Raw genomic sequence first — 15,497 nt, 5'->3', positions numbered from 1 at the left:
TTTTTTTTGTCAGATTATTATCGCCTGTTATTTATGCTTTGTAGTATATTTTGTTTCTTTTTGGGATTTTAACCGAACTGGTTCAATTGATCTCATAAACTGTCTGATAAAAAATTAGTCAAAGAACTAGTCGAATTGATGGTTAATTGGTAAACCCTCTAAATTAGCCGGTTTATTTAAGGGTTTTCAGTTTGGTATCAACCTTTTCAAAATGGCGCCGTTTAACCTAAAAAAAAAAGCAGTAATCCCCCAAACGCAGTCCGCCAGTCCCATTCCTCTCTTTCTCTTTGAAAACTAAAATTTCATTTGGAGAACCCTACTCCCCAAAACACAGCCCCATAGCCCCGCAGTCCCGTAGCCATCGCAGCCACCGTTTCTCTTCGTAGTCATCGCCGAACTCTTCTCCTTCGAGGACAAGCGTCGCGTGTGAAAATTCTGTCGCCGTCCTCTTTATGTCTTCACCGACAGTTCTCACTCCTTTGTCGTCACCATCACACCCCTTTCTCCCTAGCTACTTAGTAAGCATTGTTCATGGTTTTTTTTTTTTTTTTTTTTTTTTTGCTGTACGAGCTAAGGGATTGCTGCATGCACAAGGTGGGATTCGAACCCCTGACACTTGCTTAAACGGAAGAGTGAATTGACCACTCGACCAACCCAAGTTGGTTAAATGATAATGATGTTGCTGATATATTGTTGGCTTGTTGCTGATTTTCTGATAATTACTGATGAGTGATGATTAGGTTAGAAATTATTGTAAAATTTTAAATTTTATTAGGTTAGAAATTATTGAATTTAAATATTTGAAATTATATATTAAATTTTTAATTAATATTTAATTAAATCGGTTGAATTTCGATTGAATTCTAATTGAATTATTAAACCAATAAATCAGTTATTTTACTGGTTAATTGATCAGTTCGGTTCTTGTAACCTTCCAACCCTAATAAATTCAGCCACCGTCCCATCGCCGAACTCTTTTCGTCTAGTAGAGGGTGCTGTTGCCGCCAACGAGAATAGACTGTAGGTGCCATTGTTGCCCGTGGAAAGTCTGTTCGCTTCTCCTCAATCCTCTTCTCGTCGACATCGCACGAAGGCTTGCTCGGAGTTGTTGGCGTCGCCGCCACGAAAGGCTGCTCCGTCGTCCCCTCTGCTTGCTTCTTCGAGTGACGTTACCGTTCTACTTGTTTCTCTACTACGATTCTATTTGCTTTACTCTGGTCTTTATCATTGTTTTTTATTTATTTATTTTTTTTATAATTTTATTTATTTTATTTTTAAAATTATAGGTTAAACTAAACTCAGATAAATTCGTAATCTTCATTAGTTCGGTTCTCGCAACCTTAATTTTTGTCTCCTTATTTATGATCTATTGTTTTTTTCTTACTAAAATTGGTTTTTGGTTAAAGCCTTTTTTCTTTATTTTTCTTCATTATAACCCGGTTGAATCTGGTTGGTCCCAAATTCAATTGGTTGGACCAAATCTCTGAACCTTTAGCTTGACTGGTTTGATGCCTGGTCCTGTTTTCAAAACCTTGTTGCTGATACAACCTCTGTGATGAAGGTCGAGGAGATCGCAGTACAAGAACAAGAAGTTGCTGCATTTCACCAAATAAACAAGAGGACGAAAAGTGTAGAGGAAAACGAAAACCCTGATATTGGTACACCTCACCACCAAACGAACCTAATTGCGTTAAATATAAATTGAAAAAGAAGAATAAGAAGACTATGGAAGTTGCAGAGAAAGAAGAAAATGCCGAGAATGAACCTAATGGCTCAGAATCAAAATTGAAAGATAAGAAGAAGAGATTGTTGAAGGAAGCAGAGAAGGCGGACAAGCGAGGTGTTTGCTATCTGAGTCGGATCCCCCCTCACATGGACCACGTCAAGCTTCGTCTCATTCTCTCTCAATTCGGAGATATACAACGCATCTTTCTTGCCCCTGAAGGTCTTCTTTAATTCATGTTTTCACTTGTTTTTCTCAATTTTTGAAATAATGAAATTAAAGCACTCTAATACTTGAAGCGTTTTTATTTTGATTTTGCAGATTCTACTGCTCCAGTCTCAACTAAACGGTCGCGGGGTGCACGAGACCAAGCCTTCTCAGAAGGGTATTTGTTTTCTTTTTGGCAAAATAGCAAAAGCCCCCTGCACTTATAGATTTTGGGAAGATATAAATAGCTCATAACATACTACGGCTCTTTGGTTTAAGAAAATGGTGAAGACCATACCAAACAGCCTTGAAAAGTAGCGTATTTTGACGAGCTTAGTTTTGTTGAGTTCAAATGTTTGTGTAGATAGTTTTCAAATTGTAGTGAGATTTTCTGTGCATCATTTGTGGTCTGAGCCTCTGGGGGAATTTCTTTTCTTTCACATGTACCTTTTTTCAGAACTGAAAATTGGTATATAAATGTTAGTTGTTTATGTTGATAGGAATTGATCATTGGTAGGAATTGATCATTGGATCTTTCTCTGTAACTGTGTAGGTGGGTTGAATTCAAGAATAAAAGTTTAGCAAAGAGGATTGCCAATATGTTGAATGGTGAACAGATAGGTACGCATGTATGAATTTGAGTTGTGCTGGCTCTTTGTTCTTGATTCTCAAATGGAAAATCATAATGACTTCTCATTGATTCTATAATATTAGATTCTTTACATCACATCCATTGCTATTATATGATATGGTGTTTAGTTTTACCTGTAATAGATAGTAGTGGAATTATTATATACTTTCTATGGAAATAGGAATTTTGTCCTATCAACCTTTTCAGTGATAAGCTTAATAAGGTGGAAAAAGAAAGGAGGTCAAGATTCAATTATACATATGCTTAGACCATGCTGAGATCAGAGTCCTTAGGTTTTTGGACTCTGTCTGGTGCTCAGTTCATGGTTTCTCAAAGGACTTTACTATTTCTAATTTATCTAGAAATTGGGCTTCTGTTATCCACTTTATGGAGGACATCTTATCCTCCTGCCTTTATAAGTCTCTTCTTCATAATTAAATTTCTTCAGTAAAAATATACAGGGAATAAATAGTATGCGATGTGTTTATTCTGGTGTTCACTTGTAGTAGCAGGACTATTCATTGAGCGGTTTGTTGCTCATAGATTTGGTTGTCAAGTTTCAATTTTCTGATTTGCATAACTTCATGTTCTTTGTCCAGGGGGAAAGAAGAGGTCATCATTCTACTATGACCTTTGGAATATTAAATACCTAAGTAAATTCAAGTGGGATGATCTCACTGAAGAACTAGGTAGGACTATACAATCCGTATCTTGTTTTCATTTTTTGGTTAACATATCTTGTTTTTATTTAGTAAAAGCTTAAACGAGTCTTGTTACAACAGCATTAAAGAAAGCTATTCGGGAGCAAAAGATAGCTTTAGAACTTTCTGCTGCCAAGAGAGAGAGGGACTTATATCTTTCCAAAGTCGATAAGTCACGTGCTTTGAATGCAATAGAGGAGAGGCTAAAGAAGGTACTCTATCCTGTCCAAAATCTATTGAATACAATTTTGAAGGTTGCATTTGGATAAAAATTTCATGTATTAATATGTCTGACAAGAAACTTATGTGCTGGTTAAAAACTGATTGGTGAACAATCTCACTAGCAAAAAAGAGGATAAAATAAAAGTAAAAAGAAATATGTTGCTGTCTCTAATTTTCCTTTAATAAAAGACTCACACCTCTGCCTTACTTAGTTTGTCCTATACATATTTCCTCTTGAATTGTTGCTATGACTGGTCAGAAAAATGAGCCAGCATAAAATATATGTTGAAATGGTTGTCCAATAGTTGGTGCTTTAAATTGAGCAAGCAATGAAGTTTACAACTGGAACTAATTTGAAAGTGTCATGCTGCATAGTAAGAAAAATAAGGAAACCGACTAACCAGGTGTGTCCTCTCCTTTTTGAAAGGAGAGTGAAAATGGAATTGTTGGCTGTATGTTGGCTAAAACCTATTGGTCACTTAGATTTTCCCAATATGTGATGTCATGTATGTTTCACTCATTTGGCTTGTAACTAAAGTTCCTTGCAAGTTCTGATATTTACTACTTGCCTTTAGTGCTATGCCTATGATGATCAAAGTATTTTCAAACAATTTTCAGACAATTTATGATTTTTAGTTAATTCAAATTCGGATGGATTAAAATATTTTACAAGTATGGAATTCCAATGCTTGTATCTCTGTTATTCACACTATACTATTTTTTGGATCCGTTACATTGCTTTGAATTTTGGCTTTTATAACTTATCTTTACGTGGACTATTTAACTCCATAAAACTAGGATAGATTTACATGCTGGCTATGATTTTCATTTGTAATGTAAGATCATATTTTGGATTATTGATGTATCTGGTTAGTTTTCTTATCCTTCATCTGTATTTGTGAAGTACAATGTACTTGTGGAAGTTTGTTATCTTCTTTGCCATACACGCCATGATCTATAATTTCAAAGGGTAATACTATGGTGAAGAGTGTTTTCGAATGAAGAGGGAAGATAGTTCTTTTTACAAGAGTAAAGGTCAAAAACAAAATAAAGATCATGTGCAATGCACATGTCCTCTATTAATTTAGTGAGAATCTTTACTCTTGGCCCAATTCTCCTATTCACCAAAGAAATTTTCAATTTCAAATTCACATTATGATTATATATGGAGGTTTATTTCTGATGCCATTTCAATTGGTCTCATCAGAAGCAGAAGATTCAACAGGATTCTGGACAAGTCGCAAAAGTGATTCGCCATTTCCCCCAAACGAAGCCAATAACTGCTACTGCTAAAGAAAGTAAACCTGGACTCTCTGATGATATACTGGATGCTGTAAGAATCAATGTGATTTTGATTTATAACTAAATAATTCATGTTTTGGTGTATCTCTTTCATTTATTTAGGCCGTAGCTTAATGTCTACTACACCCTTTACAGGTATTTGGTGGTTCGTAATCCATGTATTGATACTTCAATATCAGGAGTTCAGAACCCAAAGAATAGCACTGCCAATTTTGTAACATGCATATAGCAATTTTCTGTATTCAACTTTTTTTTGGGTAATATCTAGAAGATATTGTTCTTTGTGATTGAAGGTTTTTGACGTGGAAAATTGAAGTAATCTAGAAATATAATAGTGTATTTTTGTATGCAGTGAATTTTGTTATATTGCTATACGCCTTCTAACTGTTAGTTTTAGCCTTGTAGGCTCCAATTATATTAACCCAAGTTCGATATTTGGATTAATTGTAGGTGAAAATTCAGGTGCAGTCAATTTCATGTAAAGTAACGTTGATAACTGAGAGCCGTTAAATAAAAATTTAGTCAAATCATTTAACGGCTCTCAACTATCAATTTCACATGAAGTTGAGTACACATGAATTTTTACCTCAATTGTAACAATTGAATTTGTGTCATGATTCACATTTTACATGTATACTTCAATTTTACCCTCAATTAATAAACATATCAAATTTGCTTGCTAACATTTGCCGAATAAATTATCAGTAGCTTCTAAATTTCTAAATTTGTTAATAATAAAAAAATATTTTAAAACGTGACTACAGTATAGACACCAAAAAAAAAAAAACGTGACTACAATATCAAACTATTAAATATATATTTTCACAATGATTTTAGAAACCAGATTTTAATGTGATGTTTTATAAGTATAAATAAAAAAAAAAGTTTAGAGAACCAATTACATATTCAATACCTTGAGCAACTTTTTAAATTTTGAAAAAAATTCTAGTAAAAACAAAAAAAATACCTAAAGAACCAATCTAATCTAATGTTCATACACATTCACAGAACGCGCTGGAAAAAAAAACGCACAAACTCTTGTTTCTCTCTAGCCACGTCCGTGTCCTATCTAGCGTCGGCATTTGCTGCCACACCCAGTGTCATCCATTCCCAAAATGTGACTACAATATCAAACTATTAAATATTATTTTCACAACGGTTTTAGAAATCATATTTTAATGTGATGTTTATAAGTATAAATTTAAAAAAAAAAAGAGAAAGTCTAGAAAGTTAATTACATGTTCAGCCAACTTGAACACCTTTTTAAATTTTGAAAAAAATTTCAATAAAAATAAAAAAAAAATCCTAAAAAGCCAATCTAATTTAATGCTCACACACATTCATAGTACGCACTGGAAAAAAGAACCACACAAACCCTTGTCTCTCACTCTAGCCACGTCTGTGCCTTACTCAGTGCCGCCATCTGCTGCCGCACGTAGTGCCATCCATTCCTAAAACCAGTGCTGCCGACCCTGCCACTGACCACCACCACGTTCATGTAGCACCCTCCCTTCGCGAACGTAGTGCCATTGACCACTGCCGCGTAGCACCGCCGCAGGATCCCCTCGCGAACGCATCACATCCGCCACCGAGGAGACCGCCACATGTCCACTACTGTTGTCGTGTTGAGGTCACGTCGCTTCTTCTTAGTTTTGGATACTCCTTTTTACTAATTTTGGATGTTTTTCCTGCTAAATTTTGGATCTTTTTTTATCTTGTTTTGGATGTTTCTTTTGTGCTTTAGTGGATGTTTCTTTTTTGCATTGGGAGATGTTTTTTTATCTTATATTTTGGATTTTTCTTTTGTGCTTTTAGTGGATATTTCTTTTTGGCTCGTTCGGATCTTTCTTTTCTGCATTGGGGGATGTTTCTTTTGTAGGGACTTGTGAATGGCTCAGTTCGCAGGTCAAGTGGTTAGCCGTGATCGACATCAAGTGTCCGGTGGTTCAACGAAAGGTGCGGCATGGAACGCCGTGCGTGTCACGATGGGAGAAGTCGCTCTACGGATTGGTTTTTCCACTGGCGTGTGTAATCCTAATTTTTAAAACTTAAAAAACAGAATGATTTTGAAAAGCTGTTCAAGTTGGCAGGTACCCTAGTTGGTTACTTAGAGGCATCGATAAAAAAAAGAATACTTTATATATACAACTTAGTAATTTTATGTCAAGTCGACGATTTTAAAACAAGGTCAGGAGCGTTAAGGTTGCATTTGTGACAGTTTTCCACATAGAGCAAAAGTTTGGTTTTGGACAGGGAGGAGTTTGTTGCGTTCGTAGTAGAGACTGCATAAGCAAAAACTTGCTGTTTTGTAATACTATTTTTAATGAAACAATCCTCTCTAATGAGTTTGTATAGATTTATAACATTCACTTTCAGTTTAAGAAAACTATTATAGGCTCTAAATTGGTTGAAAAATGATTCTAGTGAGTTATTGATAAATAAAATTTTTTTCAATGATCATGATTAAAGGCCTTAGAAAAGAATGTGAATTTCGTCCTACTTGCATAATGATATTGACTATGTTTATGTCTGGCATTTTGGCAAGGATGACGATTTCATCACGCTTGCTCAATACTATGGACGATGTGTGGATATGATTGTATTGTTTCGTTCACATTCTTTCCCGATGTAAGGTATGGTTAGACACTTACACCTGGATCAGTTGACCTCTATGAGATCGTGACAAGATATCTTTCCTCCTATGGTAGACTTCTGGTAGGGCTAGTAAAACGGAACAAATTTACTGGGCCGGTATGCCAAAATCGGCAAAAAAGTGGGCCGAATGAGATTTTACACTTGCAGATTTTGGTGGCGTAGGCAGATTGGCTCAACAAGCTTGCTATATTATTTTTTAAGGACATTCTAATAATTAACCTCAATCATATAAATGTTTAAATAGGAGAAAATTAGGATTTCAGTTTCATTGCTTAACCACACTCTTTTTCGGACACACAACCTCACTCACGGTAGGACTGGATACCCTCAATTTTTTTTTCAGTTGAGAGAGAAAAGTACGATCTTTAACCCTTTAGTGTTTTCTCTCTCATATTTTCTCTTGATCCCACATATAAAATATTTGGTGAGAGATCAAATTTACTCTCAAGTGAAAAAAAATTGAGAAGATCTAATCCTACTCACAGTCCTGTGCCCTTACTCACGCTCTCATTCAGCCATTGTCATGCTCTCTTCCATGGAGGTCGGCCACTCCGGATCTCCCATACGGCTCCCGCTCTCCAGCTGTCGCAGTTCTCCGGCGATGTGGTCTGCTCTGTCGGATCTCCTTCGTGTCTCTCTTTGCTCCGTCTCTCTCACTCTAGGATTTCTTCTCTTTGGCGACGTCTCCCCTTTTCATTTGTCAAGCATGCACCAGATCTCCCCTTCGTAACCTCGCCATCAAAATTAAATTCTCCACCCTAAAGTCACAGCCCATTGCTCAAAGTCACAGAGTTGCAAATTCGTCGTTGCAAATTCACCGTTGCAGATGCGCTTCCTTTTCTGCAACAATGTCACACCTCTTCCTTTGCGGCGACATCAAAGCAATTGCAAATTCACCATCAATTTTTTCTGCTCTTGCTTCCTCATCCTCTTTTGTTTTGCTTCTTGTTTCTGTTGCGTTTTGCTAATTGATTATACTAAAAAAATTTGATTGTGCAAGAAATTTTAAATTGAGTAAAATACTAAAATAGTACTCGAAAGCTTACAACGTTGACAAAAATAATTCAAAAAGATACTAACAATTTCTGAAAGATTTAAAACTGCGACAGAAAGTAGATATTAAAAATATATTTTAAAAAGATTTTAGAGATCATATTTTAATACGATTTTTTGCAAATATCATTAAAAAAAGTTATTTTCATCCTTAAAATTTGGTAAATTTATATCAAGTGAATTTTTAAAAGAAATTTTAATTGTGAATGACCAAATTTTTTTTAAAAAAATAAAAAATCTAGAGATTAAATTTTACTTTAAATTTTTTTTTGTGCATTTTATAAATATTTATTCAAATGTTATTATAAAAATTCAAAATAGATAGATAAGTTATTTATTAATAAATACGAAAATTTTTTTGTCACTTATAAAAAAATAAATATTTGATCATTATTTTTGTCATACTTTTAAATCATTAAGAAACTATTTTGTCGATAATATTTTTTAAGAGTCTTTTTATCAACATCTAAATTTTTCAGATACTAATAGTTAACTCTTTTTCATTATGTGTTCTGATGATGGGTTTCGATTGTACAAAAAAAATTAATCATACCAAACTGTTCGCTGTTAATTACCAAACTTCATAAATGATCCATGTGACTATTTATTTTGTCAACAAACACTTTCCATGCGGGAGAAAATGCTGTTAAATAAAATGGATTTTTTTAATTTTTATAAAAAGAACACTTTATTTACAACATGTGTAAATGTTGCTCACCATGTGTAAAGAAACTATATAGAAAGTCATATGTACACATAAAATATTTGATGAAATAGTGTTATGGCCCAGCTCAGCTAACACAACGATCGACTTGGCCTACAGACAATTCGGTTTATGCAATCGGATTGGCGCACACAACCCGTCTGGTTTTGCGCCCAGACACGCGTCTCTGCTGCCAGCATGACAGCTATGGGGAAAGAAGCATTTTGGAAGGAGGTCTCCCCCTGTGGCCCACCCTACTCACAGGGTATATAAGGAGAGGGTCCTACCCCTTCCCCAAGATACGTCACTACACCTTTATTTACTGTCACTTGCATATTTTTTGACTTGGGCGTCGAAATGTCCTTGCAGATGGCTCTCCCCATACTTCATAAAGAACTTGGGGGGTCGTTTGCTCGCACATTGCTCATGCCAGACCCAAATCCAGGTCTACCCCCATCAACACCCAAGAATCAACCTCGACCCGTTTGGGACCCCGAGTAACCGAACAAATAGAAAATTAGTGTAAAATAGTTTTAGATTATTTTATTTTATATTTTTAATTATTGTTTTTCTTTTGTATTAATTAATTACTACTAAAATAATTGAATAATATTAAATGTACTGAATATGTAATTATAAATAAATACAATAATGACGAAATTTAGCGTGGATAATGGAGAGTCACGATCACCCAATATTTTTTTTTAAAAAATTAGTAATAAAATTACATAGAACATAATTAGACTTCAGTTGGTTAAAGTCCTATATAACCATCCTAAATACACTCTGTTCAATTTTAGTTCTTTCATTTAGTTACTATTTTTTCTTCGAATTGCTTGGACTAATATTAATGGGCTAATTAGAATGATTATGAGATTTATTTAGATTCATACGCAATAATTAGAATACCAATACAATATTAATATAGATAGATAACAATGAGTATATGCCGGAGGAGCTTAAGTTGATCATATGATTTTATTTGTGAAATATATAAATGGATGAATGTTGGTATCACTACAACATTTCTTAGTTATTGCAACATATATTACAAGTAACACTTGAAAAGTGTTGTCTAAACCAATTAAAGACAACACTTAATATTTATTACATAAAAATAAAGCTGTTGCAACTCTTTTTTAACAACACATCATAACTGTTGCTTTTGATAAATTAAAAGTACAAATAAAAAGTGTTGTTTTTGTAAATTAAATAAGCAACATTTATGATATTTATATATTACATTTTATAAGTGTTATTCTTAAATTTTTAATAAACTTCTTATTATAAATATTGCTAAAAATAAATTAAATTTTTTTCCTTAAAATTTTGACCTACCTTCTAAATATTTTAACAAAAGATATTTTTTCTTCTTTTAACTTAATACAAAATACATCTTTATAATTTATATATTATTTACTGATTTACTGATTCAAATCCTTATAGTTCAAAACAAAATTGGAAGTCCTAATTTCAATTAGAAACTCTAACTCCAACAATTAGAAACGAAAAAAGAAGAAAGAAGAAAGAAGAAAGGGGGGAATCCGAGGGAGAAGGGAGATCGGAAAGGGAGGAGGGACCGTGCTGCGTCCTGCCGCCGCACCACCATCACCGGAGAGAGAGAGATCTGGGGAAAGCAGAGGAGAGCAGAGAAGAAGATCGCGCCGGCATGCTGTGCCTCACCGCCGCCATCGCGTCGTTGTCGGACCGTGGAGAGAGAGAGAGAGAGCGCGTTCGCGGAGGGAGCCATGGGAGAGAGTGACGAGCGCAAGCCAGGACTGGGAGGGAGAAGGCACCGTCGTGCATCCTCGTTGCCATCGCTGGAGATCTGGTCGTCGCCGCCGATCGTCCTTGAGCCGCGTCGGAAACAGAACTGCGAACGGAAGGGAGCGCGAACCATAGCCACGGACGGAGAAGAAAGAGCGCGCGCGGAGGAGGTGAAGCCGTCGTTGTCACCGTCGCGTGTGGAGTCGCCGCCGCGCCTGGTCTCCGTTGCTGCTGAGCTTCAACCGCCGCCGTTCCTGCCGCCGTCAAGCCTCAGTTAGCACCGCCGAAGCTCCTGCCACCACTGTCGTTGAGGAAGCTCACCGGAGTTGCTGTAGGCTGCCGCCGCTCTGTCTGGTTCTGTTTTGAGTTGCGCAGCCGTGTTCGTGGCCGCCGGGGACAGTGTTGTGGCTGCCAGGAGTACCAAGGATTTAGAATTGGAAGTGATGGGAACTTACAACGAGTAGGCCTCTTCATAAATATTGAACCAAGAACTGGACATTTGGTTAGTGATCTGCAGCGAACCACTTTAAAAATTTGTGCTGATTGTTCTGAGGTCAATTGTTATGCTATTGAGACTTACCCCCGCTTAAGGAAAACTTGGTTTCGCCTTTCCATTCTTGAAACTCATTTCAGTTTACTCCATAGAACCTTTTCATCTGCTGCTTCGTGAGTTTCTTACTTCAACAATATTATCTCTTAATATCAACTGGTAACAAACACATTGATTTTCGAGTTGAAATCACAGGTTGTTTTATCCTGCATTGAAGGCAGTCCAGCTGCTCGTGCTGGTATTCATCAAGGGGATGAGTTGGTTGAGATAAATGGTATCAAACAAATATCTGATTCGCATTCTTTTCTTTTTGATGAAGCTATTCATTTAAAGAAGCCAGAATTAGCAAGCTTATTGCTTAGATGTTCCCTTATATAGAATCCTGGGGTTGTTTCTTTATGCTGCTAAACATTTTCTTTCTGATACGACATTTCATCAAATTTTGGCTTGTCTAAGTCTATTTTGGGGATTAAACTATGGGTCTGAAGAGAAACAACTGATTTTTTATTAATAAATGTTGATTATGCAGGGGAGAGGCTTGATGGCCTTGATAGTGAAGCTGCAGCACAGAGGCTTCGAGGGAATGCTGGAACCACTGTTACTGTAAAGGTTCGTTAACTATCAACATTCTATTTATTTTCTAAATATAATCATTCTTTTTTCCTGCTAATAATCCTTGCCAAATGCTTTGAAGCACCCTAGGACCCCTCTAACTAATCCAATTAGTGACCGATTTAGCTACCGATGACAAAGCCAATCTAGTTGGTCGCTAAAATCGGTCACTATTTTCCAATTCGGGATCGATGGCTGTAAGGTTTCGTAATTTCTCCTTTCATTCTGGTCTTGGTCGCACTGTTTGAAATGTTCTTTCCTTCTTAATATTGCAATCTTCATCAGCTTAATTAGATTTTACTCTACTATTTTGATCTGATGCTTGCTACGTTGCTAGATTGTGATTCAACAAGTAATTTAAGTATAGCTTTCAACAAGTAATTAGACTTTTTATATGTAGTTGAAGCTTCTGGTGTAGAATCATATCACAAACACTGATTGTGATATAAACACAAGCATGCACACTGCATTATGTGCTGAACTAGGAAGATGATTGCAACAGGGATTGGTTATGAATTTATTAGACAATTAGACATGATCACATCACATGAATATTATTTCCAAGAATCTAGCATTTGAATGCCATATATCTGGTTCCCTTTAACATTTCAGTTGAATTATAAGTTCACCTCCACAAGTTCCATTTCATATTCACTGTATAATCTAATATACAAACACCAAACGTGTAATGTACTAATAGGAGCTTCGGAAGAGACTCTAATGCTTGCTGAACCTATGGCTGGTAGTTGTGCCTGCTCATACAAATTTGGTCTTTATGTGATGTGCTGCTGCTTGTTTCAAATAATATTATGTAGATAAATGTTATTTAAAAGTAGTTTGCCTCCTTGGCTTGCACAGCACAACTGATCCTATTACTGGATTCATATCCAAAGAGTTGCCAAGTGAATAGTGGCTATTTTATGTGCTGCTCCAAGGAAGCCTTTCAATATTATCATATTTGCAACAGTTTATTCTTTTAGTTTTCTAATCAGTGAAACAAGTTTTTAACGTTATCATTTCAATTTAAGAACATCCCCCCGCCCCTCCTTTCCCAAAATTTCAAGAAATTTATAAATATACATTTTTTTTATATTGTTGTATGATGCAACCAGTGAAAAATGAGTCAAGTTTGTTAATATTGCAATTTGAATTCTGAAGCTTATGATGAGAATTTTGTATCAACTTTATTGAGGTGAAGTTTGGCACGTTTTTTGTTTCTTCAGAGTACTGACCAGAAAGCTTTGAAGAAGATATTGGTAGCTGCACATGACAAGTCTCAAAAGAAGGTGAGATTTCCATTATTTCTTTAAAAAACAAATCAAATATAAATGTTGAGAGAGATTATGTCGGAGAGCAAAGTTAACTTGTGATGCCAGTATAATGAGTTATTCTTTCTTTTCCAATTTTCTGTGTTATTGAACTTAATCAAACCTGTCTCTTTTCAAATTTTACTGACTGTTTGTGTGTACACTTCTTTGATAGGTTGATAAAGCTATAGAGGACATACAAAAAGATGAAGGCAGGGATACAAAGTGAAGGAAGGCAAGCATGTGTTTCCACACATGTCAGAATTGTGGATTTGATTAAGCAGACATTGAAGCTGTTAACTCCCTTTGTTCTTCATGTTTATTGCATGCAGCTGTGTGAATCAGACATTGAAGCAGTAGAGGAAATTAACTTTTCAGTTTCTGAAGTGAAGAGCAACTACAAGGTAAGATTTTCCCTTTCTCTTGTTTATTTGATGACCTAGTAATGGCTTTAGTGTCTAATGGTGAAAAACTGAAAGTCTATCATGTTTATATTGTTATGGTCTTAATTCTTATCCTCTTAACTATTTCTATATTTCTCTATTTTTTTTGGCTCTTCCTAAAATTGCTGCATTTGATTTTGATGGGTGTCTTGCAAAAACTGCTGTGAATAAGTATGCTTGAATCTGAAGTCTAAGATCTGCTATTTTATTTATTGATGCTGTTGGATTTAATATCTTTTATAAATTACAACCTTTTAAGGTTTGTTTAAGGTCTTCTCTAACCAATATATCCAACGGGATTGGCTTTAGAATTAGTGTGGTGATGAAGATATGAGTAGTCCGCAGAAAGTTCCTATAAGTTTAATAAATCTGCTTCTTGTTGTTACATTAGAGAAGGTTTAAAAAAAAAACACTGCACGAGTCCATGGTAATTTCTGTTCTTGTAGCTTCCCTTGTCCAATACAGATTATAGTATCTTATTAATTAAAGTTTTGAAGCTGCATGATATAGTGAACTCAATCATTCATGTTTGCTTTCCACTGGATAATGACATTTTTATCTGGGAGTTAAGGCTACGCGATGGGGATGCCTTGGCCCTTGGGTTATTTCTCTTAACTGGAAAAAGATTCACAATATTAAGTTTTCAACTTATATCTTAAATTATGTACTATTATAAATTCTCAGCGTTGATTACACTTGTTGTGGGTAGGAACCCTTTGTCAACATCTATTTGAGAAGCTTTGAAAGTAGTCCTAGGTATTACACACTCTTTAACTTCTTTACTACAATGTTAGCCCTTAGCACAACCTGTTGAGTGATATATTAATCTAACGTTATTTGCTTGCATCAGATGTTAGAAACCACCCCGTGCTAATTCATTGTAAACGAGGGAAAGTAATTTGATAATTATGGTCTCAAATGAGGTCAACAGGACTTCTCCGGGAGATATTTTTAAGTTCACAACTATTTGAAACATGTACTATTTGTTGTAATTTGTGTTTGAGCGGCATGTTTTAATTTGTTTTGCTAATTTTAAACATGTTTTAATTTGCTTCTCCTCTCGTATAAAGATCCTAAAGTATGAGCTGGTAATTTGCTTTTATATCTATAGTATTTAATATCATAAAGAAATTTTTATTATAATTTTTCAGTTTTAATACTATACTTTTTTGTTGTGTATTATTTGCAGATTTAGCATATGGGACAAGTCAAGCATGGATATAAAATATGCAAGTAAATTGATATTTTTTTGATAAATATTACTTACTATTTTGTTATGACAATTATTGTTAGACAAGAATTTTTTTATTTTGTTGAGAATTATTGATGAACATGTATTTGAAATACTAATTAAACCTTTTAATATCTATTTTAATTAGAATTTTATTATTAGTTATTTTGTCTCTTTTATAAATTTTATTACTAGTTATTTTGTCTCTTATTTATTAAATAATTTATTTTTGTGTATTTTTATTAAAAAAGTAACATTTATTTTTACCAAAAGAGGCAACCCTTCTATTAGTTGCATATTTTGAATATTAGACAACACTTGTATGGTTACATATTTAAAAGAAAAAACAACACTTGCATAGGTTGCATATTCAAAAGAAAAGGTAACACT

The 15,497-nt window shown here is 34.9% G+C and overlaps 2 protein-coding genes across 2 annotated transcripts; both read left to right on the top strand.

Moving 5' to 3' along the window:
• Nucleotides 1–873: 873 nt before the first annotated feature.
• On the top strand, nt 874–5,227 carry LOC107644547 (pre-rRNA-processing protein ESF2). The gene is made up of 8 exons (XM_088489118.1): nt 874–1,183; nt 1,562–1,945; nt 2,045–2,108; nt 2,484–2,551; nt 3,161–3,250; nt 3,344–3,474; nt 4,692–4,817; nt 4,922–5,227. Exons 2-8 carry the CDS (start codon nt 1,726–1,728, stop codon nt 4,937–4,939), a joined length of 717 nt encoding a protein of 238 aa, XP_088345244.1. The 5' UTR covers nt 874–1,183; nt 1,562–1,725; the 3' UTR covers nt 4,940–5,227.
• A 5,718-nt stretch (nt 5,228–10,945) lies between these two features.
• LOC110272156 (uncharacterized) lies at nt 10,946–15,272 on the top strand. Its single transcript, XM_088487474.1, has 7 exons — nt 10,946–11,057; nt 11,201–11,466; nt 11,710–11,788; nt 12,044–12,123; nt 13,350–13,412; nt 13,609–13,837; nt 15,066–15,272. Exons 1-6 carry the CDS (start codon nt 10,946–10,948, stop codon nt 13,660–13,662), a joined length of 654 nt encoding a protein of 217 aa, XP_088343600.1. The 3' UTR covers nt 13,663–13,837; nt 15,066–15,272.
• Nucleotides 15,273–15,497: the final 225 nt, after the last annotated feature.

Source organism: Arachis ipaensis, chromosome B5 (assembly GCF_059453495.1).
Source record: "Arachis ipaensis isolate K30076 ecotype BB chromosome B5, ASM5945349v1, whole genome shotgun sequence".
Taxonomy (NCBI): domain Eukaryota; kingdom Viridiplantae; phylum Streptophyta; class Magnoliopsida; order Fabales; family Fabaceae; genus Arachis; species Arachis ipaensis.
Note: the sequence above shows the minus strand (reverse complement) of the source record. Positions and strands in the feature narration are given on the sequence as shown.

What these genes read in the sequence shown, in the direction of transcription:
- LOC107644547 (XM_088489118.1), top strand. Translation starts at nt 1,726, where the DNA reads ATGGAAGTTGCAGAGAAAGAAGAAAATGCCGAGAATGAACCTAATGGC. An exon ending in GTTGAATGGTGAACAGATAG is followed by an intron (nt 2,552 to 3,160) that starts GTACGCATGTAT and finishes TTCTTTGTCCAG; the next exon opens with GGGGAAAGAAGAGGTCATCA. An exon ending in TGATCTCACTGAAGAACTAG is followed by an intron (nt 3,251 to 3,343) that starts GTAGGACTATAC and finishes TTGTTACAACAG; the next exon opens with CATTAAAGAAAGCTATTCGG.
- LOC110272156 (XM_088487474.1), top strand. Translation starts at nt 10,946, where the DNA reads ATGGGAGAGAGTGACGAGCGCAAGCCAGGACTGGGAGGGAGAAGGCAC. An exon ending in GCCGATCGTCCTTGAGCCGC is followed by an intron (nt 11,058 to 11,200) that starts GTCGGAAACAGA and finishes GTTGCTGCTGAG; the next exon opens with CTTCAACCGCCGCCGTTCCT. An exon ending in AACCAAGAACTGGACATTTG is followed by an intron (nt 11,467 to 11,709) that starts GTTAGTGATCTG and finishes TTGAAATCACAG; the next exon opens with GTTGTTTTATCCTGCATTGA.